Raw genomic sequence first — 24,085 nt, forward strand, 5'->3', positions numbered from 1 at the left:
ATTGGGCGGCCAGCAACCAATCCTGAGAGGCCGGGGACGCCGGGGGCGGGGCAGTGGGTCGAAGGTGGGTCAGGTGGCGGCTGCAGCGGCGGCGTCGCAGGTGAGCGCGGAGCAGCAGGTTCAGGTGAGCGCCGGGGGGACTCAAACGAGCCAGCCGGGCTGGCCTGGGCATCGCCGAGGAGCCGGGCGCTGAAGGGGGCGGCCGAGGACTCAGCTTTCACGCCTGCTAGGACCCCGGACCCTGGACCCCTGCTCCATCCCTGGGCCTGGACCCGGACCCGCTCAAGACTCGGCCCCCCACCCGATCCAGCGCTACCTGGTGCCCCTTTCCAGGCGAGCCCGACTTGCAGGACTTATTGGGCCGGCCGCCGCTCCCACCCTCTGGGCCTGGGTGCCAGGGTGGGTGCCCCTTCTCCTGGGGGACTTAAGCCTGCTGTCAGCAGTAGGACTCTGGTGCTTAGGTCGCCCTCCGGCTGAGCCCTGACCTTGAGGCCAAGGGGGAGCCTTGGCGGTGCCTTGCATCACCTTCCTAGAGCTGGCAGGCGGCCCACCCCCAGCTGCACAGCCACTGCCCTTCCTGTTTCCAGGCTCTGAAAAGCTCCTGGCAGCTCCTCTTGGCTGCTGGCTTGGGTTCTGGTCAGGAAGGCTGGCCCACAGGATATCTGGTGGCCAGGAAGGTAACCCTGAGTGCCTGGAGACCATCTGCTCAGTATACAGAAAACTGAGGCCCTGGGAGGTGGGGATGCTGGAAGTCTCCAGAGAGCCATCTTCCTGAGGCCTGGAATGGCTGCCTCTCTCCACCTGAAGACAGGATGAGCTCACCTCTGTGTCCTCCACCTGATGCCAGGCATTAGGCCCAACCCTTGGGGCCTTCAGGGCCTCTACACCCACTGGGCCCCGTCAATCACTCCCACAGCCTGGGCAGTGGACAGAGCAGGGTGTGCTGGCCCATTTTCCTCAGAGGTGAAGGAACAAGTCTTAGGATGGTGAGTGACCTGCCCACAAAGTGGGAGGCAGAGCATGCACAGGCTCCCAGGTGTCCAGTTCCTAGCTGCCAGGTCCCTCCATTGCCAGGTCCCCACAGGGCACCAAGCAACAAAAGCACAGGAACCCCCAGGCCCAGTGCGATCAGAGCTTATCCTGGACATGAGATGAGATGCTGCTGAGTCCTCAGGGCCCATAAGAGCCACACTTTGGTGCTGGCCCTGGGCACCCAGGGAAGCAGGGGCTAGGGTGCTCAGTAGCACCCATTTGATGTGTGGGTGCTTGGATGTTTGTGGAGTGACTGTATGAGTGCAAGCAGAATCCAGAGCAGGAAAAGACTGGTGTCTATCCATCTGTCTATCATGTGCTGACTCACAGCCTCTGCACTGGCTTTCAGGATGGATGTAGCTGTAAGCGAGGAGGGACAAGGCTGCCCAACCCCCTCCCTGGCCATCCCACCTCAGTCCACTGTCTTTTTACATAGTACTGACTCTCTTTTAGCTACCCTGTTGCAATTTCCCGTCTTTGTTATTGTGTGACCCCTTGCTCCATGATAATGTTGCCCTGACCAAGCTGGGCTGTTTGTCTCTGTCCCCGAGTGCTTAGAAGTGTACCTGGCCCTGGGTGGGGACTCAGCACATATTTCTCTAAGGAGTAAAGACAGATATTCTAGCAGTAGACAAATAATGCGAGCAGAGACATCTGCTGCAGGTAAGATGTGGCAAGAGTAGTTTGAGGCCCTGGCCGGTTGGCTCAGTGGCAGAGCGTCGGCCTGGCGTGCAGAAGTCCCGGGTTCGATTCCCGGCCAGGGCACACAGGAGAAACGCCCAGCTGCTTCTTCACCTCTCCCTCTGTTCTTCCTCTCTGTCTCTCTCTTCCCCTCCCGCAGCCGAGGCTCCACTGGAGCAAAGATGGCCCGGGCGCTGGGGATTGCTCCTCGGCCTCTGCCCCAGGCGCTAGAGTGGCTCTGGTTGCAACAGAGCAACGCCCCAGAGGGGCAGAGCGTCGCCCCCTGGTGGGCGTGCCGGGCAGATCCTGGTCGTGCGCATGCGGGAGTCTGTCTGACTGTCTCTCCCCCTTTCCGGCTTCAGAAAAATACAGGAAAAAAAAAAAAAAGAGTGGTTTGACGAAGCCCGAGTGACAGGGAGGGGCGGGACGAAGGCCTGTGGGCACCTGTCCTGGGAAAGGGCACAGTGGTGTCAGGTGGGTGTCAGAGAGAGTGCTGCCCAAGCAGAATGAGGTGGGCTCCTGGGGAGCAATGAGACCCCAGCTGTTTCTTTCCTACTGCTCCTGCCCCCCTTCCCAAAGGAGTAAGCTGACTTCTCAGTGAGACAACCCACAGCCCTATTGAAAATGGACGACTTGGAGTCGAACTTCAATCTGAAAGTCGTCCTGGTCAGTTTCAAGCAGAGTCTCAACGAGAAGGAAGAGGTTCTGCTGGAGCACTACCTCGCCGGCTGGAAGGGGTTGGTCAGGTGCGTGGAGGGGCCACTGCCCAGGCGGAGCTCCCCCAGCCACACCCCCTGGATGGTGGGCACTGCTGCACCCCAGGCCCTGTACCCCAGGCTCAGCCCCTGCCTCCCTTTTCAGGTTCCTGAACAGCCTGGGTGCCATCTTTTCTTTCATCTCCAAGGATGTGATAACAAAGCTGCAGATCATGGAGCACCTGTGCAGCGGCCCCCAGCGGGACCACTACAGCAGCCTACAGTCCATGGTAGCCTATGAGGTAGGCAACCAGCTGGTGGACCTGGAGCGCCGCTCCCGCCACCCGGACTCTGGCTGCCGGACGGTGCTTCGGCTGCACCGGGCACTGCGCTGGCTACAACTCTTCCTGGAGGGCCTGCGCACCAGCCCTGAGGATGCGCGCACTGCCGTGCTCTGCACCGACTCCTACAATGCCTCGCTGGCTGCCTACCACCCTTGGATCATCCGCCGGGCTGTCACCGTGGCCTTCTGCACTCTGCCCACGCGCAAGGTCTTCCTGGAGGCCATGAATGTGGGATCCCCTGAGCAGGCTGTGGAGATGCTGGGCGAGGCCCTGCCGTTCATCGAGCACGTGTACAATATCTCCCAGAAGCTCTATGCCGAGCATGCTCTGCTGGACCTGCCCTAGGGGCTGGAGGGCCCTGGCTGGGAGGGCATCCCCTTTGGAGCTGGGCTGGGGCAGCCAGGGCCTGTCAGTCCCACCATGGAGCTTTCCGAGTGCCCCAGGAGCAGGAAAACCACTGTCTCCTCTGCAAGCTGAGCTTGTGGGGAGCCACATACCCAGTGTGACCACTTGGGCTACAGACAGAGAAGGTGCTAGCGATGGATACAGTGCAGTACACAGGGAGGGTGGGGGCAGGATCAGTTTTCATCCAAAAGCCCTGGAGGCTGTCCTTACCTGGGGGTCAAGTCTGTGAAATGACTGAGTCCCTAGAGTGTAGACTCTTCAGCCAATGCACTCTGCTGGTGCAGGTCTCCAGGTCCATTGGGGCCCAGGCCCAGGACCGAGTATCTGTGGCCAGGTGTGATGCCTGTGGCCCCTCCGTACCAGGCTGGCTGTCTCCAGGACATAGAGGGAATCTGGGCAGCCATTGGCACTGCATCTTGTTCCCTGCCCCTCACCTTTTTGTTATCCAGGGGCCCACCTGTCCTCAGCGGTCACAGCCAGGAGCTGGAGCCTTGAGCATGGGCTCTGTAGGCCTGCACATATCAGCTGTCTCCTGCAGCCACACTGTTGCTGGGTGCTCTGCCAGAGCCCCCAAGAACCCCTGACTGCTGGGCCAGCTGGCCTCCCCCTCCTTGGCAGCAGTGACATGCTGTATTCCCTCTCCTCTACCCCTTGCTACCTGTCCCCGTGGAGCTCAGCTGACCCACAATAAATGGCAGAGGGCAGGGCATGGACCCCTTTGCCTAACAGGCTGGCAGACAGCCACACCCTGGGAGCCTGGACTATTCCACTGGCTCCTCACTGATCTCGAGATCTTGGGTGTCAAGGATCCACCATGCAGCAGCTGTGCATGAGTGTGAGCTTGTGGGGACCTTTGGAAACTGTAATACAGGTGATGGTTTTTCCAACATAAATAAATTACAATTACAGCTCTGGCCAGATAGCTCAGTTGGTTGGAGCATTGTCCCAAAGCACAGAGGTTGCTGGTTCGACCCCCAGTCAGGGCACATACAGGAACAAATCAATGTCCCTGTCTCCCTCGCTAAAATCAATAAATAAACTTTTTTTTTTTTAAGTTACAATTAAAGAAGCAGATTCTGCGTTCCAGGACGGGGTTGTGGAGTGTGCCAGGCCTCTGTTTACCAACGGGGAGGGGTCCACGGCCCCACCGCCTATATGGCTGGACTGTCAACCACGGGAAATTAAGCAGGGCTGCTGCCTAGCTGTCCCTGTGCAGGGTTTAGCTTGGTCCCCCCACCCTGACCCTTGTTGAGGTCCACAGGACTATCATTTTATTGGTAAGTCAGATGTGGAATCACCCAAGGTGCTGGATTAGAAGGGGAGGCCTGGGCCAGCTGCACACCCTGCAGAAAGAAAGACCTGCCCAGCTGCAGCCAGTGGAGCAGAGACTGCTCTGGGCCACGGCTGTGGTCCAGACAGAAAGGACACGTATCAAGAAGGGTCCTCGCCTGACCAGGCGGTGGTGCAGTGGATAGAGCGTCGGACTGAGATGTGGAGGACCCAGGTTCGAGACCCCGAGGTCGCCAGCTTGAGTTCGTGCTCATCTGGTTTGAGCAAGGCTCACCAGCTTGGACCCAAGGTCGCTGGCTTGAGCAAGGGGTTACTTGGTCTGCTGAAGGCCCACGGTCAAGGCACATATGAGAAAGCAATCAGTGAACAACTAAGGTGTTGCAACGAAAAACTGATGATTGATGCTTCTCATCTCTCTCTGTCCCTGTCTGTCCCTATCTATCCCTCTCTCTGTCTCTGTAAAAAAAAAAAAAAAGAAGGGTCCTCTTGGACATTCAGTGTCAGCCAATGCCAGGCTCTGCTGCTGCACCCTGTCCAATTCTGCCCCACACCAAGCAGAGACCACAGCCCTGTGTGGTGCCAGCTAAGGCCAATGACAATGAAGAACTTGCTTGGGAGAACAACCTGGGGTCTACACAGGCCAATGAGCAAAGGCTGCACATGTATATCCACATATGTGTGTGGGTGCAGTGTGTGCATGTATTGTGTGTGTCATGCAGGTGCAGTGCAATAGCATGTGTGTATCATGGGTGTGCAGGTGCAACGCGCTGTGTGCCTTGTGTGTATGTATCATACAGTGCACTGGTGTATTTATCATGTTCAGGTGCAGAGCACTCTGTGTGTCTGTATTGTGCACATGCAGGTGTCCTACAACGTGTTGTATACATGCATGTGCGTGTCCTGAGTGTGCTGAACAATGTGAACCCTGCCCACAGGCCAGTGCAGGTGGACAAACATTGGTCCCCAGACCATCTGTAAATGTCTGCAGGCACAGCCAGGGTTGAGACACCCAGAGCTCCTACCCCAGGGGAATCACCAGCCTCCCCCAGCTCCTCTGGGTACACTTCCGCCCCCAAGCCTGGTATCAGTGAGGTGCCCAGGTAGGGGGAGACGGGTTCCTAGGAACTGCTGCACACCTGGTGCTGACTCAACTGCGGTGGCCCATTTGGTTACAGTTTTTCCTCCCTCCTTTGCATGCAACTACCCTGCAGGTCCAGCTGGGAACCCTGTCCCCATAGGGAGGAACTTGCTGTGTCAGGTGCACAGACCTGGGAAGCACAGCCAGCCACAGAGCTCCTGAAGCTTCCAAGCCCCAGGCCACTGCTGGAGGAATCACCCAAGCCCCCAAGATGCATTGTTCCCAGGCAAGCTGAGAAGCCAGGGCCCCCACAGCAGGACTGTCTCCACCCCAGCCACAGGGTGGAGGCCAGGCTGGCCAGCTGGCCACTGTCCTCCTGGCTAGTGTGCAGGCCTGTGGGACACCCCCCTCAGGCTGTCCCTGGGCTTGCAGATAGAGTTGCCGCTGCAGTCTCCTCCTGACCGCTGATGGTGCCTCCCTAGGGCTGGAGAGAGGTGCTTCTGTGCCCACTTCCCAGGGTACAAAGACCTCCACACCCCTCCCACAGGGAGCTGGAGAGCCTAGGACCCTCTGACAGAGAAATCCTGGGTGTCTCTTTCGCTCTCCAGGAATGGGGTGGGTGCCAAGGGGCTTGGGTACAAGCAGGTAATGGTCATGCTCAGTGGCTGCTCAAAGCCTGCCTGCCTGGGTCACTGTCAGCCAGAGGGCCGGGTAGCATCAGGATAACAGCAAATGATGTATGGAAATCTTGGGCCCAGGAAAGGAAGGCCATCTCCAGGGGCCCCTGGGCATGGCAGGTGAGAATGGGTGAGGGTTTTGCTAAACAAATCCTCCAACCCCTCCTAAGCCTCAACTCACCATATCTGGGCCCCTACCCAGCTCATGCACTTGCGGTCCCTGCCAGAAGATGCCACCCAGCATGTCAGTCCTGGCTTTCCTGGGCCTCTCCGCTCTGCTGGGCTTTGAAGTGGGGGCCCCATTGTGCCTGTCCCGGCAGCTTAGGATGCAGGGGGACTATGTGCTGGGTGGGCTATTCCCTCTGGGCTCAGCAGAAGACAGAGGTCTCCGTGACAGGACACAGCCCAACACCACCGTGTGCACCAGGTAGGAGGTGGGGGGGATGGCCCTGGGGGGGGGGTCTCCAGAGCAGGAATGAGGTGTTGCTGCCTACAATCCTGTGTGGTCCCAGGTTCTCGTCACTTGGCCTGCTCTGGGCACTCGCTGTGAAGATGGCCGTGGAGGAGATCAACAGAGGGTCCACCCTGCTGCCTGGGCTGCACCTGGGCTACGACCTCTTCGACACATGCTCAGAGCCTGCGGTTGCCATGAAGCCTAGCCTTGTGTTCATGGCCAAGGCCGGCAGCCGCAACATTGCCACCTACTGTGACTACAGGCAGTACCAGCCCCGTGTGCTGGCCGTCATCGGCCCCCACTCCTCCGAGCTCGCCCTCGTCACTGCCAAGCTCTTCGGTTTCTTCCTCATGCCCCAGGTGCGCCCCATCTCTCCCCCATCACCTACCCTTGCCAGCCCTGCCCACAGATCACCCCTGCCCCACCATTGGAACACATCTCCTGGCCACTGCAGGTCAGCTACGGTGCCAGCACAGACCGGCTGAGTGACCGAGAGGCCTTCCCATCCTTCTTCCGCACAGTGCCCAGTGACCGAGTGCAGGTGGCAGCCATGGTGGAGCTGCTACACACGCTCAGGTGGAACTGGGTCGCTGCCGTGGGTAGTGACGACGAGTATGGCCGCCAGGGCCTGAGCCTCTTCTCCAGCCGAGCCAACTCATGGGGCATTTGCATCGCACACGAGGGCCTGGTGCCGCTACCTGGTGCCCGCAGCCTCTGGCAGCGCAGCCTGCTGGGGCTGCTGCGCCAGGTGAACCAGAGCAGCGTGCAGGTGGTGGTCCTCTTCTCCTCCGTCCAGGCTGCCCGTGTTTTCTTCCACTATAGCATCCACTACAGGCTCTTGCCCAAGGTGTGGGTGGCCAGTGAGGCCTGGCTGACCTCGGACCTGGTCATGACACTACCCGGCATGGCCCAGATGGGCACTGTGCTGGGCTTCCTGCAGCGGGGCGCCCCGCTGCCTGACTTCTCATCCTACGTGCAGACCCGCCTGGCCCTGGCTGCTGACCCTGCCTTCTGCGCCTCACTGGAGGCGGAACAGCCAGACCTAGAGGAGCATGTGGTAGGGCCACGCTGCCCCCAGTGCAACCACATATCACTGGAGAACGTGTCTGCCGGCCTGCTGCACCAACAGACCTTCGCGGCCTATGCAGCGGTCTACGGTGTGGCCCAGGCCCTGCACAACACGCTGCTCTGCAATGCCTCGGGCTGCCCCACACAAGTGTCCGTGCAGCCCTGGCAGGTGAGAACGTGGGAGCTGTGCCGGCCAGCATGCGCCCAAGGGAAAAGGACAGTGGGGAGGCAGTCAAGGCTGCAGGCAGCTGGCCTGGTCCCACCCACTGCTCAACATGCCCACCAGCTCCTGGAGAACATGTACAACATGAGCTTCCGGGCACGCGGTCTGGCGCTGAGGTTTGACACCAGCGGGAACATAAACATGGACTACGACCTGAAGTTATGGGTGTGGCAGGGCCCGATGCCCGAGCTGCGCAACGTGGGCGGCTTTAATGGCCACCTACAGCTGCAGCTATCCCAGATGTGCTGGCACACCCCAAAGAACATGGTGAGCACTGGGCTGTCCCTTGCTGCACAGCAGCTCCAGATAAAGGTCTGCCCCACCTGAGGGGGGTGAGGGCGGCAGTAGGGGGGCATCCCCAGGTCCCGGGTGGGTACACCCAGCCCAATGGAGCCTGCCTGAGTTCTGAGGTCCGCACCAGAAGCCCGTGTCCCAGTGCTCGAAGCAGTGCAAGGTGGGCCAGGTGCGCCGTATGAAGGGTTTCCATTCCTGCTGCTACGACTGTGTGGACTGCAAAGCAGGCAGCTACCGGCGCAACCCAGGTGAGTCCTTTCCCAGATCAGCCATCTGCCCTGCGGGCTCAGGTGAGATCCCTCCCCCGGTCAGCCCTTTCTCGGGTCAGCCACATTTCCTATAGGGCCCAGGCCATTCCCTTCGCTGCTGGTCTACACAGCTGAGGCAGGGAAGGTGGGGAAGGGACCTGCAGGGTCCTGGTACATCCTGGCTCAGAAGCTGTCTCCTGGGCCAGAGCCTGTGGTGGGGGAAAGCCCAGGGGAGGTTGTGCTCCCAACACCCTCTCTCTTCCCGTACTCCAGACGACTTCCTCTGTACCCCGTGTGACCAGGACCAGTGGTCCCCAGACAGGAGTCTGCACTGCTTCCCCCGCAGGCCCAAGTTCCTGACGTGGGGGGAGCCTGCTGTGCTGGTGCTGCTGGTGCTGCTGGGTCTGGTGCTGGGTCTGGTGCTGGCCACCCTGGGACTATTCGTCTGGCACCAGGACAGCCCCCTGGTTCGGGCCTCGGGCGGGCCACAGGCCTGCTTTGGCCTGGCCTGCCTGGGCCTCGTCTGTCTCAGTGTCCTCCTGTTCCCTGGCCAGCCCAGCCCCGCCAGCTGCCTGGCCCAGCAGCCGCTGCTGCACCTCCCGCTCACCGGCTGCCTGAGCACCCTCTTTCTGCAGGCGGCCGAGATATTCGTGGAGTCAGAGCTGCCACAGAGCTGGGCAGACCACCTGCGTGGCCACCTGCGGGGGCCCCGGGCCTGGCTGGTGGTGCTGCTCGCCTTGCTGGCAGAGGGGGCACTGTGCACCTGGTACCTGGTGGCCTTCCCACCGGAGGTGGTGATGGACTGGCGGGTGCTGCCCACGGAGGTGCTGGTGCACTGCCGTGTGCGCTCCTGGGTCAGCTTTGGCCTGGTGCATGCCGCCAACGCCGGGCTGGCCTGTCTGTGCTTCCTGGGCACCTTCCTGGTGCCCAGCCAGCCTGGCCGCTACAACAGCGCCTACAGCCTGACCTTTGCCATGCTGGCCTACTTCATCACCTGGGTCTCCTTCGTGCCCCTCTTTGCCAACGTGCATGTGGCCTACCAGCCGACTGTGCAGATGGGTGCCAGCCTCCTCTGTGCTCTGGGCATCCTGGCCACCTTCCACCTGCCCAAGTGCTACCTGCTGCTGTGGCAGCCAGAGAGAAACACTCCCGAGTTCTTCCTGGGAGGGGGTCCTGGCAATGCCAGGGGGCAGCACAGCAGCGGGGGTGGAGAGGAGACTCAGCAAAAACAAGTGACCCATGACCCAGTGACCTCACCCCAGTGAACCCAGACCTAGAAATGATACAGCAACCTGCAGACTATGCTGGACTCTGCTGAGACACCCTCATCTCCAGATTCTAACCCCAGGCTGACTGTTGACTCCATAACCCCAGGCCTCCACTGGGCATGAGGGGTCTTAGCCCTGTGAGATCTCACTACCCGGGGCCTCAGGGTCAGGTATGGTCTAGAGCTACACTGACCATGAACCCCAGTGCAGAACAGAGACCCACTCAAGGAGAAGGGGGACACCAGCTTCCTTCTCTCTCCCTGGCCTGGCATGTGCAGGTAAAATAGGGTCAACTCATCCCTAGCGCTGCATACAGAGTTGGGGGGGGGGGGTTAAGCACCAAGGCCAGAGCCAGCCGCCAGGACAGCTGGATGCAGGAGCCAGCACCACAGGCAGAAAATTTCCCACTGTGGACTTTTCCGCTGCCAGCACCAAGTGAGAGAGCCTTGTCACTGAGCTGGATCCAGAGGACAGCACCTGGCCGGTCCTGGGTCAGCTCTGGCCAGACCCTGGAGAGACTGGACTAACCTCTATACCCCAATCATCTACGGCAGCTGGGCAAGACAAGAGACAGGCCACACGTCAGCCCCATAAAATTAAATGCTTTTTAGTGTTTAAAATAGCATTTACACAGAAGCAGCTCTATCAACTCTATCCAATGGTGCTCTGACTTGATACAGTTATCTACAGCGCAGACTTGTGCAGGCCAGAGTCGCTGGGTAGCAGTGTGCACGGTGGGTGGTCACCTGAGGACAACAGGGAAGGGCGGGCTGGCTGCCCCTCTCCCCCAGACCTGCCCAATACAGCTGAGCACCTGTGGGGCATGTGCCACTTCTCTGGCTGCTAAGATGCGCCCCTCTCCTGGGTCCCCCTCACCACCCCCCCACCACATTTTCAGACACAACCTGTATCCCTGTATTCACTCTGAGACCCAGTGGGGGGGGCATGCAAACTGCTCCAGCTGGGTGTGGGGGCCGTCTGGGCCACCACCTTCCCCAGAGGAACACAGGCCAAGCAATAAATAAATAAATTATATCCCTACCCTAGGCAGCCAGAGAGGTCCGGGGGGTCCGATTCCACTCCTGACATGGCCCCCCCAGCCTGAACAAGATGGGCAGGGCCTGCACACAGGGTGGCCAGTGGGGCCCAAGCCCAGCAGCCACCTCTCATCTTGGCCTGGGGCACTGTACGCAGCACTGGGGCACACACCAAGGAAGCAGGTCAGCTCTGCCTGGGAACAGAGGCGCCCCCGCAGGGTCCGCTTGAACACAGCTGCTCTGACCAGGAACGGACGGCTGCTGAGTGCAGATCGTGGAGCTCGGGCTGCACTCCAGGCTGACCCTGCAGCATGGCCCCCGTGCACATGGAGAGCTGTCCTGACCTAGGACAACCACCGCTAAGGCAAGGCCACACAAGCTCCAGATGCAGTGCCCTCCTGCGGGAGCAGCAGGACCCCTGACAACCCCATTGCAAGGCCTGCAGAAGGCACACTGTCCTCAGTCACATGATGTCAACAAAGAACTCGCAGGGGTTCCCCATGGCCTTCTGGAAGGACTGGCGGCTGCCCGTCAGCTCTGGGGGGACAGCGGCTAGCTCCCGGACGGGGGGCCCCCCAGGTGGCCCGCCCACCACCGAGTATGCCTTTGTCAGGGGGTGCAGCGGGGGGAGCCCCGGGGCGGTGGCTGAAGCCTGGCTTTGTGGGCTGCTGCCACGGCTGAGCTGGCTGGAGGGACGCTCTCGCCAACCGCCACTGCCCGCTCCACTCGGTGCTGTGGGGTCTGACTCGCTGCCACTGCCCCCAGCTCCAGGTCCCCGGCGCTCCTGTTCTCGGCCTGGGGCCCGACGGCTGCTCCCGCCCGCGCTCCGGGTGGACCCACTGCTTTTGCTTCCTGGGGAGGAGAAGGAGGAATGTCCGGATGGTCAGTGCCAGGCCTCACCTCTTCCAGGACAACTGACCACTGCTGGGAAGCCAAGGGCAGAGCCTGGTGGTCCCAAGCCACAGTGGGGTAGGAGGGGCAGCCATGCAGACAAAAGGGCAGGAATGGCCCTGCTCAGAGACACAGGGGCAACTGCAGCAGGCAGGGAGAAAGGAGACAGTGGCAGGCAGGTGGGGACACGCTGGGGCCAGCTCAGTGCCCCCACACCTCACCTCAGTACCTGCACCAAGGGCCTGGTCTTGCAGCTGAGAAACTGAGACACCAGTGAAAGCCCTGTGTGCTGGCTCCCACTGGCCATCCTGGGTCCCCACCCAGAGACCCACCTTCCATTGGACCCCAGGGCCCTGGCCAACTGCTCGGCGCAGCGTTGTCCTGGGTTCTCAGGAAGCGTTGGGAACCCGAGGACGACAGCTGGACAGGGACATGCCGAGAGGGACGCCGGGCAGGACCCTGGCTTACCGGCCCCGAGGGTCCATTCCGCTAGTCCTTCAGTCTAAGGCTTGCTCAGCACAAAGCAAGGGATAGCACGAGTTACACACCAGGCCCAGCCCAGGCACCCGCGCGCCTACCAGAGCGTGCCCGCTACCAGCTTTCCCTCTGGCACCGCAGCCCTCCAACCCACTCTGTCTGGGTCCTCTGGGCCCACTGTCTGACCTCTCCCCAGACCCCGCAGGCCTTGCCTGCCGAAAACTTGCTGGTACCACTCAGACTCATCCTCAGGCCACCGTTCCTTCTCAGGGATACCTCCAACCTCTTGCCTCAGCTTCCCACACATCCCAGTGTGGGGAGGAGGTTATCTGTGAGGTTGGCCACCTCTGGCTCCATGCCAGGCTACAGGTGTCCAGAGAAGCTGCCTGTCCTCCACTGTGTCCTGGGGCCCCTCTGTATCCACCCCCCCATGCCAGGCCACCACACGGCCCTTCCCACTCCTGGCCTCCTGCCTCTGCCCCACAACCCCCAAAGCCTCCAGCTTCCACCTCCCACCTCCCTCAACCATTCACCCCCTCACAAAGGAGCCCACCCAGAACCTAAGCAACAGCAGGCAGAGTGCATGGGGCAGAGCCAGGCAGCAGGTGCAGGGAACCGGGCACCAGCATGCTCTCACCTTCACTCTGCTGACTCCCGGCACTGCCGCTGCCATAGCTGAAGCCAGGGTCCTGGTATGCGGGCGGAAAGCAGGGCGGAGGCCCCGGGTACTGGTAGGGGTAGCCCTGACCCAGGGGCCAGGGAGCCGGGTGGGGTAGCGGGGCCAGTGTATCCTGATCCGAGGCCCCACTGGAGCCGCTGTTCAGGTTCAGGGCTTCGAGATCTGGCAGGAGGGGAGGGGAGGGGAGGGCAGGTGAGGGTGGCGTGGGCTCCCCCGCTCCGGGCGCCTGGACCCGCACCTCCACACTCACTGCTGCACAGGTCCCCAAAGACGTAGTAGCACTGCTCGGAGAAGGTGACCTTGTTCACCGTATGCCGCAGGAAGCCACGCTTCAGCATGCTGCTGGCATACTTGCGGGCCTCCCGCCGCTCCTTGAAGCCCTCCACGTGCGTGTACAGCCAGTCCACCACGTCCGCCCCTACCAAGGATCACGTCAAGCAGGAGCCCAGCCACCACCTGGCCTGCAGCAGCACCCAACAGACCACTCACCGATGACGGCGTTGGCGATGGTGATCTTGAGCCACATGCGGTCACGAATCTCGAGTCCGGAGTCTGGCAGCTGCATGACCCGGACCACAGCACTCATGTCGCTCTTCACTGTCAGCGGCGCCTCCTCCAGCTCTGCAAGGCACGGCCCCTCCTCAGTGCGCAGCCCTGGCCCCTCAGGATGGACCAGCGCCCGCCCACTGCCACCCCTCAGAGGCTGGTGGCTAGGCTGTGGGGCCCCCAGGGCTGGTGGGGGGTTGGGGGACTGGTCTCCTACTCCTGCATATATTCAACAGGATTTGGGCCTAAACCAGGGCAAGACCGTCCCCACCACAGCCCAGAGCCACAAAGGGATATTGGCCTCTTCCTGCCCACCCCCTTCTCAATGCCATTAGTCGTGTTAGCCACAGAAAGCAGGAGGGGTTCCATGCATGCATGCACACACCTGCCCACCCCTGGACAGAGACCCAGGCTGGCCTGGCTCAAGGCACCTCCACTCCCACCACACGAGACATGCATGCACTGGGAGGAGTGTGAGGCTGAGGCGCGTGTGGGCCCTGCATCCGCCCACAGGGGCCTCACAGCAGCATGGACACTGAGGCTGGCATGGCCCTCGGGCGTGACCACGCCCAGTGGTACCTCGGCCTGGTCCTTGGCCCCGGTGCCTCAGTTCCCTGAACTAAGAGCTGCCACTTACGTGGGGCGCCGGGCACAGAGCTGGTTAGTGAGGAGGAGCTGGTGCGCGTGACGGCACTGGAGCAGGGGCTCGTACCGTAGCGGGGCAGGGCTCCAGTCAGCGCCGCCGTGTGGGACAGCCAGGCGGCCGGGTCGATGGGCCGAACAGGGTCAGCTGGGTGGCCACCGTGTGGCAACAGACAAATGGATGGACAGACATAGGGGAGAAAGTGGAGCACAGGGGCACAGAGGAGAGAGGCCCTCAGGCTGGGCTGGGCACCCCACCCCCTGCCCACCAGCCCCGTGGGCGCACTCACCCCTCGGGACCGTGAAGTAGCTCCGGGGGGTCGGGTCCCAGCACTTGGCCACCGTGAGGCTGATGGGCCTGCAGGGCAAGAACGGGCGAGGCCCCACATGACCTCACACCCTGTGAACCCTGGGGCCACCCCCTGCCTGTCCCCACACCTCACCCTGTCTGGGACACGATCTCCCGCAGCACCCGCACAGCGTCGTCGTTGCTCATGTTCTCAAAGTTGACATCATTCACCTGGGGGCACAAGGGATCAGTGCCCAGGGTGGGGGTGCCGACCTCTTGGCCCCTCGGCAGTTCCTCAAGCCCCCACCTGCAGCAGCATGTCACCGGGCTCGATGCGGCCATCTGCCGCCACAGCTCCGCCCTTCATGATGGAGCCGATGTAGATGCCGCCGTCCCCCCGGTCATTGCTCTGACCCACGATGCTGATTCCCAGGAAGTGGTGCCTCTCTGTGGGGTGTGGGGTCCAGTTAGCAGCCCAGTCCAGGGACCCCTGTTCCCATCTTAGGACCCCACACCTGCTCGGGATGCCACGGAAGCCTCACCCATGTTGAGCGTGACAGTGATGATGTTCAGAGACATGGTGGAGTCTGTGATGCTGCTGAAGGACGAGGCCTGCAAAGGGGGCTGGGTGAGGGGCTGTGGGCAGCAGTGCAGACCCCACCCCCGGACCACCACCACCTACGCGGTCCGCCTGCCGCAGGCGCTGCTTTCGCCGCCGCCGTTTGTGCTTGCGAATGAGCCGTGACGAGGTGCTCTGCTGAGTGGAGCTGCTTAGCCTGGCAGGGAAGCAGGGGGGCGTGGAGGTCAGAGGGCATGAAGGTCAGAAGTGCAGAGGTCAGGGGTCAGGCTAAGGAAGAGGTGCAACAGGGAGGAGGTGGCCAAGAGCAGACACCTCACCTTCTCCACAGAGGCAAGTGGAGGGAACCAAAGGTGGCAGGTGGGGCTCAGTTCCTGGCTGCATACACCCCACCCTGCACGCGTGACACACACAAACCCCACACCTACGGGGATTGTTTCCCTCTGGCAAACACCAGAAAAGCTAGCATGGCCACCCACACTGGCACATACTTGTGTGTGTAGAAAGTGCACATGGACACACACCTGTGCACATATACGCATGTATACAACATAAACAGACCACTGTAAAACATCATGCATGCACACACACCCATGACATATATCCACCTATGCGCACACTCACATGCACACACATGGCTCATGCATACACCCACAGCCACAACGCACACCCATATACACTCACAACCACTGTATGCACACGCTCACACACGCACATGCTTGCACACATATACCAAAACGCACGGCACATGCTGCACATACACCCACACACTCATGCAGTCATGCATGCACACCTGCACGCACACACCTGAACACAAGTATACGCCCACACACCGGCTAGTATTGTCGTCCTCATCAGAGTCAATGAAACTGCTGGACTCGAGTTCACTGCTCAGCACTGTGGATGCGCTGTCAGGGGGCAGACCTAGGTCCCGCCGCCGGTCCCCCCTCGGGTGCCCATTGGCCCGAGTGGCTGTGGGGACAGAAGGGAAGGAGCTAATCATGGGGATCGCTGGAGGTCATGGGTGGCTTGTGCATCTCAAGCCCCTGTTGACCTGAGAGTGGGCAATGTGACTACAGGGCTGCTGAGGGGTCAGTGAGGTCCTTGGGTGGCTGGGCCTGGGACCTTTCCCCAGAGACCCCCATTTCCTAGAGCAGTAACTCATGTCAGCAGGGATCAGGGGTGTGCTGTGGGGTATGGGATCCAGGGTGCAGCCTATTACCCTCTTCCCGGTTCCGGCGTCGTGTTCTCTCACGCCGGTGGCTGACCATGGACTCCATGCCAGTCTCGTTGTCCATCCCATCACGGCTGCTGGCCACATTCGGGCTGTGCCAACAAGAGTGTTGGGCAAGTTAAACTCCCAACGTCAGACCCCGCTCCGTCCCTTGCCTCCCCTTGCCTGGTGAGGCCCTGACTCCACAGGGACCCTCGTCCACCCACCTGCCCAATCTGAGCCTCTCTGACAACCCCTCCTCTGCTGACCAGCTCCTACTGGCCATGAGTCCCTGCTCAGCTTCCCACCCCGACAGACTTGGTAGAGGTCCTGCAGGACCACTAGGCTCAGACGCACCGCCCAGAATTCTTACTGGAAAGAGGGGGGCCGGGAGTCCCCGATGCCACCCATCCGCTCCAGAGGTGGAGGCAGATCAGCATGGCCGTCGGTGGCCTGAGAGCCTGTGTCCGAGTGTGCACCCTCAGCCAGGACCAGCTGCGAAGGACAGCAAGGTTCAGAGATGCTGCAGGTATCTAGCCACCACCACCCCCCATAGGTCACACCACCTGTGCCCTGGAAGACCAGCCTCCCACTCATACACTCAACTTGCCTGGGCCCAGCCCCCTGCCACTCCGGAACCAGCCCCACCCCAGCCTCTGCCAATGTCCCACAGCCTCACCCAGGAGACCACGCGGCCATTGAAGCAGGGCAGCCTGGCATTATCAGCAGAGATTTCCTCCTTCACCACCCTGTGGGCAAACACTTCAGTGAGACCACTGTACAGGGGCTGCTTCCACCAGTGGGCTCTGGAGATGAGACCCCCCCCAGCCCACCAGGATGCCTGCTACAAGCCCAGCTGTCAGTCTGTGTGGATGCCCCACCCACCACATTCTCTTCCTGAGGGGACTCTCATCCTCCTCATGAGGGTCACTTCCAGCCCAAGGAATCCAGACTGCCGACCCTCTGACACCAGGCTGCGACTGCCTGCAGCTCCCTATAATGCAAGTTCTGCCCTGCTCTGTATCTGTGCGCGCCATGGGATAGATCCATGAGGGAGGGCTCTATCTGGCTTCTTTCGTACCTACAGACACACCCCCATCTACAGCCCAGTACAGAACCTGGTTCAGAGCAGGTCTCAGCACAGATACAGACATGAGGTGGCGCAGCACATGCACCACCGCCACCCCCCGTGCATGCACACACAAACACAGACTCCAAGGGCAGGCCACCTGCCCGGCCAGGGAAACAAGCAGACCCCACTTGCTACACAAGCCTAACAACTCAAGACCTGAGAGGACAGCTGTGCCCGCTCACAAGTCAACCCCAGAGGTCAGCAAGCCCTATTGGCCACACCACTGCACAGCCACCAGTCAAGCCTATTTCTTAATGCTGCCCAGATCAGCCTGGGCTTGAGGGTTGGGAAAGGCAGGATGCAGCAGACCAGGACAACACTAACTAGAAAGGAAGCCCATGACCCCAGGGTCAGAAAACAGAGTCCAGGTTCCAAGTTCAAAGAGGTGAGGAATACAGTAGCCAACACAGCTGGCAAGGGGCTGGGGACACGGGGCAGACATGGGCTGTGGCCCCTGGACGCCCAAGGAGTACTCTAGGCAGGGTAGGGGCCTGAAGCAGAAGGAGGTACAGACGCCCTGCCTCCCTGGAGCTCATCCCTGCCCAGTACAGCAGGATTTCCTTGCCCATGACTTGGGCCCAGTTGAGAAACGGGAGCCAGGAGACTGGGCAGGAAGAAGCCTCAACTTGACTAGTCCTGGGCAGCAGCAAGTGGCAGGAGGTTCCCAGAGCTAGCACCCCATACTCCCACCCAGGGAGCAAGGCCTCCGTTCACCCTGCCCCCTGGGAGGGCAGAGTGGATGGAGGACAGGGTCAACCCGGGGGGGGGGGAGGAAGGAGCACCCACCAGGGCCCCGGGGCCAGCCCCACCTGTGCCAATAAGGAGAACAGCCCAACCTGCAGAAAACGTCATTTCTCAGTGTCCTCACTCCCCAGTAAGGGCCCAACCCCATGTCTGCCACACCCATTCACGCACCACAGCCCTGCAGAGCTGAGCTAGGGAGGCCAGGACCTGGCCCAGACCTGGACAAGGACACTCAAGAGGCTGTCACAATTGGAGGACCTGGGGTGGCACAGAGATATCTGGGACCCTGCCAACTGCAGTTATCAGATTGGGGGGGGGGCAGCAGGCCGAGAGCACTGTCTATGAGGGACAGCAGCAATGGAGACCTGGGTGGGACCTGGTCCCCACCCAGCTCAGGTGGCTCCCCCGGTATCCCCCCTGCCACACCCAAGCTCCTGACCTTTCCGACTCGCCCACAGGAAGGCAAGTGAGTACCCCCAGCCCCCATACCACAGGGCCTCCCTGGCTTCCCCAGAGGCCCCGGGGCATCCCAAGCCCCTACTGCCCACTCAGCCAGGGCCTGTAGATGACCCATCACCCAGGGCTACCCAAGGCCTCTGAGCCCCCTACCCAGGCAGAGACACCCCTCCCAGGTACAAGAGGTCCGGCTTCCCAAGCTCTCCCCAGCCTGAAGAACCCCCATCCTGCACCCACAACAGACATCCTTCCTTCCATCTGGGCTGGGGCAATGGGGGCTCTACAGGCCCCAGCCCAGCTAGGCCAGGTCAGCAGGGAGGGAGGACATAGAGGCCAGAGACCGCAGGACAAAGGGCACAGGGCTCTCCTCAAAATGTGCCCCACTGCTGGCTGGGAGCCAAGGGGTGAGGGTCAGGGGAAACACCTCCCAATAATTCTGAGGCCCCTCCTCGACAGGCCTCACTAGGTGGGACAGCAGAGCCCTGGAGCAGTCTTCCCTGACCCTCAGAGGTGGCCACCCAGGCACCTATGGCATCTTGCCCCAGATCCCAGTTAACCTTCGACTTGTGGCCGCCCAACCCCACCCGCCACCCCCGCAGACACCTCCCCACTGAGGAATCTGTTCAGTGCAGGGCCCTGGGAGCTGAGCATGGCCAAGGGCCCAGGAGGACCCAAGGGGCTCCCAAGGCCACAGCACACCATGGCCAGCCCTTCCCAATGGGACAGCCCTAAGTGCGTCTCCGGAGGCCCAGGTTCCGCCCATTCTCCCTTCCCGCCACAAAGCAGGAAGTTGGCAGAGAAAGCTGGCATAGACAAGGAAGCAAAGGTCATTCCCCAAGCCCCCAAGGAGTTCCCCCCACCAGACTCAGACTCTGCAGGCTCCAGGGCAAGGGGGGCTCAGTCCTCCACACCCTGCCATAAGCTCTAGGGGGTGACCAACACTTCTAGGAGCCAGTGACCCCAAATGGCACAGCTGTGGAGAGCAAAGTGGGACTCACCCAGGCTAAGTGAGCACTCCCTGCCCTCTAGCCCAGACCCAGCACCCTGGGCCCATAGGCAGGTGGCCCCAGAGACAAGAGGTCCTGGCCCAGAAATACTGGGGCCTAGGCCACACCAGATGAGCTAAGTGCCTAGTTCAGCCAGGCTAAGGATCAGCCCAGCAGCCCTGATAGAGGGGCCATGAGCCCAGTCCTCTCAATCTCCACTTCACGGAACCGGAGAACTGGGTCCAGACACTCCCTGCCCTGCACCACTGCTCACCACAGGCCGAGACCTCCCCCAGCTTTGCTGGGTAAGAACAGCTGTGACATGCACAGGAAAAGTGAGGCGTGGGATCAGGACTCTCTTCTCACTTTGCCAAAGACACCCCTGGAAAGTGAGACCTGGCCCCACGTTATACTCCCCCTTCCCTCCTAGGTGGCCAGCCACGACCAGGAACAGAGACTCAGGGAACGCAGGACCCAGACCACAGTGGGATAGGGGTGGGAGCAAGAGCCCAGGCTCACCAGGGCACTCTTCACAGCCCCCCATCTGAGGCCACTCTACCCTGTCATGAGGGGGAGCTGCCCCAGCCCCACAGGACCTGCCGGCACTCCCCTCGCCTCCAGCCATGTCCTCTAGGCATCCAGGTCTCATTCACACTAAAATGTAACTGATTGCCCCTCCCAGAGAGAGTTTATCCCACTGAATAAATGACTCTATAGGAAACACAGACCTTAGGGCTCTGCAGATAAGACTCAGGGGAGGGGAGAAAAGAGGTAGCTGGTGGGGGTCCTCGGCCACCAGGTTACCAGCCAGAGATCCAGGGAGGAAATGAGGTGAGCATCCCCCATTCTGACTGCCCACTGTGCCTGCCAACCCCTCCCCCTGTCCCCACCCACCTCGACCTCACAGCTGCCCCTTCCTCCCAGCCAGGTCCTGTTCCCTTCCTCACATCTCACCCATTTCCAGACCTGCCTAGATAAGCTAAAGAACTCCATCCAGTCCTGCTCCAAGACCCCGATGGTCAGCCCACCTGCCTCCTTCACTAGGGCACCCATGGGTCCTGCAAATACCCCAGCAGGCTGGCCTCTGCTGAGAATGCATGTGGGATGGGGGGGTGTCTCTGCAGCTTGTGGGTGGCCCGCAGTGGCTCTTGGATACCTGAGAAGCAGCACACCCTCAGGACACAGTCCAGAGCATGGTCCGAGGACAGCAAATGGTCTGGGCACATGCCTTGCCATACCACACGCTCTCTGCTGACTTCCATTAATGACAGAGAGCATAAGTGACTTCAGTAATTTTTGTTAAAATAAACTAAGTTAAAAACAAAAGTGCTCTTTCACATTGCCGATGGTCATTGCCAAAGAAGCCCAAACCCAGAGAAGCAAATTTCATGAGTTTTCCCAGTGAGGGCAGAGAGGCATGGGATGCTGCACCCATGGAGCCTGGCCCCATGTGGGCTCCTAACCGGAAGCAGCAAGAAGGCCAGCTAGGCAGGGCCTGGAGCATCCAGCCTTCCAAGGCAGTGGTCCCCAACCCCCGGGCCGCGGACTGGTACCGGTCCGTGGGCCATTTGGTACCGGTCCACAGAGAAAGAATAAATAACTTACATTACCTCCGTTTTATTTATATTTAAGTCTGAATGATGTTTTATTTTTTAAAAATGACCAGATTCCCTCTGTTACATCCGTCTAAGACTCACCCTTGACACTTGTCTCGGTCACATGATACATTTATCCGTCCCACCCTAAAGGCCGGTCTGTGAAAATATTTTCTGACATTAAACCGGTCCGTGGCCCATAAAAGGTTGGGGACCACTGTTCCAAGGCTTCCAGGGACACACCCACTTCTCTCTGCCTCTCCCTGGTGGTGGTGGTGGGGGCAATAAAGTCCAGTTGTCCAAAAAATCTTCAGGTCCCTAAAAGCTACAGAGTAGCCCCAGCTTGACCTGACCTGGGGCTGCCCAAGGCCCAGGCAAATCACAGAATCCAGGAAATGGCTTCAATGTCAAAGTCCCCAGACACAGCCACGCACAAGGACATGGGCTGCCTGAGGGCAGCCAGGCACACCTGCTCAGCCCACAGAGCCTCTGGCTCCCCCTCCTCAGCACTGCTGAGCTGGGGACTCAGGTTACGGTGGTTGTGCTGGGTCAGGCCTTGAGCAGACAGCCTCCTGCTCACTGTCCCAGAGACCCAGCCAGTGCAAGTGGGAAGTTCTCCCAGGGGAGGAAGCCACCATAAGACCAGACGCTGGGAGGCTGACCTAGAGACTGCTCCCAGGACTCCAAGTGCTGTGTGGCTCAGCAGAGACAGAGGCCCAATGGCAAGCAATCCCAGGGCAGAGGTGTGCAGAGTGACCCTTAACCTCTGCCCTGCCCTCAGGATCCTGGAGGAGGGGATCAGAGGTAGGCAGTCTTGAGCCTCTGGAAATTTTTACAGACGCCAGCAAACAGATCAGTACCCTTGTCCCAGATCTCCTTATTTCCTCCCATGCTATTTAGGGGACCCACTGGGTGGCTGGGACTCTCTGCCCCTACTTTGACCCTTCCCCCCCACACACACACACTCCAACAGACACTCCTCTGACTCCACGCCCCATAAATCACAAACTCTCCAGGCCAGCCCTAAGCACCTGCCCCACCGCAGAAGAGGGTAGCGGGCCCTGAGTATGAAGGGTCCCAAAGTAGGACTGCAGGGTCGCCCTGGGCCACAGACTCTGACCCGCACGCAGATCGCACACACTCAGGTACACAAGAACAGGCCCAGGATAGGCAAAGAAGCCTGCCCACCGTCCAGAGTTTTCAGGCTCCTGGGCTGACAGAGAGCCCCAAGGCTCCCCAGCTTAGGACACAGACAGGTGGACATAAACCACCCCGGAGCGTGGTGGCACGGCTCGGATCACAGCCCCAAGATCCCAAAGGCGGCCCTCCCCGTGCGCAGACAGGTGCCAACAAGCGCGCCGCGCCCAAGCCCACTGACCCGAAGTCCTGGTCCATGGACTTGAAGAAGAATTTGTAGGCGTGCACCGGCCGGTTGCTGAGCACGCTCTTGAAGTCGGCCAGCGTGACGCGCTCGGGCGCCACCGGCAGCTTGACCAGGTACGGCGTCTCCTCTTCGTCCATATGATAGATGATCTTGGTTTCCGCCATGGCGTGGAGACAGCGGCGGAGGGCGCGGAGCCCGAGCGGTGCTCAGGCCCGGCCCGGGGCTCGGGCGCGGGCGCCTCCCCGCCGCCGGCCTGCTCCCCACCCGCCCGCCGCTCCCGGACCGGCCACCACCCCGGCCTCGCCCGCCCCGCCGCCCGCGGCTCCGCGCTCGCCCTGGCTGCTGCCCCGCGGCCCGCGGCCGCCCATCCGCCCACCGTCCCGGAGACGCAGGCAGGGAGCGCGCGAGGCCCGGCCGCTTCCGTGCGCCCCGCCGCCCCCTCCGGCCGCGCAGTTCCAGGGACCGCCCGGCACCCGGCTGAGCGCGCCGCCCGCTGGGGGCGCCCGAGAGCGCGGCGGGGCCTGACGTCACCCGGCCGCCTGCGGCGCGGGGCGTGGCTGCGCACGCGCGGGAGGACGTGGTGCGCGCGTGGGATGGGGCCTCATGTGCGCGCGGAGGTGGTGGAACTAGCGTGTGCGCGCACGCGCGCGGCCTCTAACTTGCTCTCCCGGGGACCCCACCCCTTGCCCACTCGCGCGGAGGCGTCGGAACATGCTCTGGTCCCGGGCTGTCCGCGGGTGGGCAGACAGGGGCGAGCTCGCGGGGCAGGAGGTGGGTGCGGACCCACCTGCACGTCGCGCCCCCAGCTGTCAGAAGGGAGACCCTCGCCCCGGGCCACGCCCCACCGGGAGCCCCCCTAAGTGTCGCTCGACGGGGTTCCGGTCCTCCGCCCCCTCGCGCGGGCTCCTGGTTCCGTGGATGCCCAGAGTCCGAAGGCTTCCTGGTCACATCAGCAGGTTTCTGGGGACTTCGCAGGAAACTGAGGACTGTCACCACCTCCAGGAGCGGAGGACACCCGGACACTTTGCGCCTCTGCGCCAGCTACGACCCCATATACCCTCTGCCGGGACCCATGAGGGATTTTGAGAAACACGGGTCAAGTGAATGCGGGGTGGACTAGGGAGTGTAGGTGTGAGCACAAGTATGTGATGAGAAGGTGACAGCGAGCGGGCAGCACGGCCGCTGTGCGCGCGCACGTATGCACAGAAATGCTCAGGAATGGTGTTTCTGGCTGCAGGTGAAGGAATTTTTTACCCCGGCCGCTGTCAGTCGAACTGAGGTCCTCCGTCAAGGACGACCCTGAGCAGCGCCCCTTGGGCTGTGACGTGTCCAGCCACATGCTGCTTCCACTGGAGTGAGGGAATCTCCCTCCCCTCACCCTCAGGAGGAAGTCTAGCGTCCACTAGAGGGTGTTCCACACTGGCGAGAGTAACAAGAAGAGGGGCGGCCCTAGAATGGGACTCAAGAATGATGATGGGGTAGGGTTGTGTGACGATCCCTGTGAGGAGACCTCAGGACGCCCTTAAAGCTAGCTGGAGCTGGGGACTCACCCATCTGCCTGGTTGTGGCCATTTTCAGGCAGTGAGCCAGCACAGGAAAAGACCCCACCAGTCCACCACTGACTGGAAGAGCCAGAGTGTGTACGTCCCTGAGCTCAGGAGTCCTGACCTCCATTCCCCT

General features: G+C 61.2%; 3 protein-coding genes across 7 annotated transcripts; 2 read left to right on the forward strand and 1 right to left on the reverse strand.

Annotated features, from left to right (window-relative positions):
- The first annotated feature begins 32 nt into the window (after positions 1 to 32).
- CPTP (ceramide-1-phosphate transfer protein) lies at positions 33 to 4,202 on the forward strand. 3 transcript variants are annotated; one of them, XM_066374781.1, is made up of 3 exons: positions 33 to 124; positions 2,293 to 2,459; positions 2,575 to 4,202. In XM_066374781.1, exons 2-3 carry the CDS (start codon positions 2,338 to 2,340, stop codon positions 3,095 to 3,097), a joined length of 645 nt encoding a protein of 214 aa, XP_066230878.1. In that variant the 5' UTR covers positions 33 to 124; positions 2,293 to 2,337; the 3' UTR covers positions 3,098 to 4,202. The 3 variants fall into 3 exon arrangements, with proteins under 3 accessions (XP_066230878.1, XP_066230880.1, XP_066230879.1); XM_066374783.1 differs by lacking the exon at positions 33 to 124 and adding an exon at positions 132 to 399; XM_066374782.1 differs by lacking the exon at positions 33 to 124 and adding an exon at positions 421 to 986.
- A 2,242-nt stretch (positions 4,203 to 6,444) lies between these two features.
- Positions 6,445 to 9,754, forward strand: TAS1R3 (taste 1 receptor member 3). Its single transcript, XM_066371978.1, has 6 exons — positions 6,445 to 6,629; positions 6,715 to 7,015; positions 7,111 to 7,893; positions 8,011 to 8,214; positions 8,369 to 8,489; positions 8,763 to 9,754. The coding sequence occupies exons 1-6, from the start codon at positions 6,445 to 6,447 to the stop codon at positions 9,752 to 9,754; spliced, it is 2,586 nt and encodes an 861-aa protein (XP_066228075.1).
- Positions 9,755 to 10,348: 594 nt separating this feature from the next.
- On the reverse strand, positions 10,349 to 22,900 carry DVL1 (dishevelled segment polarity protein 1). 3 transcript variants are annotated; one of them, XM_066374786.1, is made up of 16 exons: positions 22,400 to 22,900; positions 16,788 to 16,857; positions 16,482 to 16,603; positions 16,118 to 16,221; positions 15,729 to 15,867; positions 15,001 to 15,094; positions 14,861 to 14,930; positions 14,626 to 14,765; positions 14,473 to 14,549; positions 14,320 to 14,387; positions 14,025 to 14,177; positions 13,331 to 13,462; positions 13,092 to 13,259; positions 12,800 to 13,003; positions 12,154 to 12,193; positions 11,519 to 11,646 (listed from the first exon to the last, which is right to left on the reverse strand). In XM_066374786.1, exons 1-15 carry the CDS (start codon positions 22,567 to 22,569, stop codon positions 12,183 to 12,185), a joined length of 1,722 nt encoding a protein of 573 aa, XP_066230883.1. In that variant the 5' UTR covers positions 22,570 to 22,900; the 3' UTR covers positions 11,519 to 11,646; positions 12,154 to 12,182. The 3 variants fall into 3 exon arrangements, with proteins under 3 accessions (XP_066230882.1, XP_066230881.1, XP_066230883.1); XM_066374785.1 differs by lacking the exon at positions 12,154 to 12,193 and having other exon boundaries at positions 10,349 to 11,646; positions 14,100 to 14,177; XM_066374784.1 differs by lacking the exon at positions 12,154 to 12,193 and having other exon boundaries at positions 10,349 to 11,646.
- Between the last annotated feature and the right edge of the window lie 1,185 nt (positions 22,901 to 24,085).

Source organism: Saccopteryx leptura, chromosome 3 (genome assembly GCF_036850995.1).
Source record: "Saccopteryx leptura isolate mSacLep1 chromosome 3, mSacLep1_pri_phased_curated, whole genome shotgun sequence".
NCBI classification, from domain to species: Eukaryota; Metazoa; Chordata; class Mammalia; order Chiroptera; family Emballonuridae; genus Saccopteryx; species Saccopteryx leptura.

Bases quoted from the DNA above. Each gene is read 5' to 3' on its own strand.
- CPTP (XM_066374781.1), top strand. From the start codon at position 2,338: ATGGACGACTTGGAGTCGAACTTCAATCTGAAAGTCGTCCTGGTCAGT. The intron at 2,460-2,574 runs GTGCGTGGAGGG...CTCCCTTTTCAG, and splicing joins GGCTGGAAGGGGTTGGTCAG to GTTCCTGAACAGCCTGGGTG.
- TAS1R3 (XM_066371978.1), top strand. From the start codon at position 6,445: ATGTCAGTCCTGGCTTTCCTGGGCCTCTCCGCTCTGCTGGGCTTTGAA. The intron at 6,630-6,714 runs GTAGGAGGTGGG...GTGTGGTCCCAG, and splicing joins AACACCACCGTGTGCACCAG to GTTCTCGTCACTTGGCCTGC. The intron at 7,894-8,010 runs GTGAGAACGTGG...CATGCCCACCAG, and splicing joins TGTCCGTGCAGCCCTGGCAG to CTCCTGGAGAACATGTACAA.
- DVL1 (XM_066374784.1), bottom strand. From the start codon at position 22,569: ATGGCGGAAACCAAGATCATCTATCATATGGACGAAGAGGAGACGCCG. The intron at 16,604-16,787 runs GTGAGGCTGTGG...TGTCCTTCGCAG, and splicing joins ATGGCCGCGTGGTCTCCTGG to CTGGTCCTGGCTGAGGGTGC. The intron at 14,931-15,000 runs GTAGGTGGTGGT...CCCCCTTTGCAG, and splicing joins GCCTGCGGCAGGCGGACCGC to GCCTCGTCCTTCAGCAGCAT.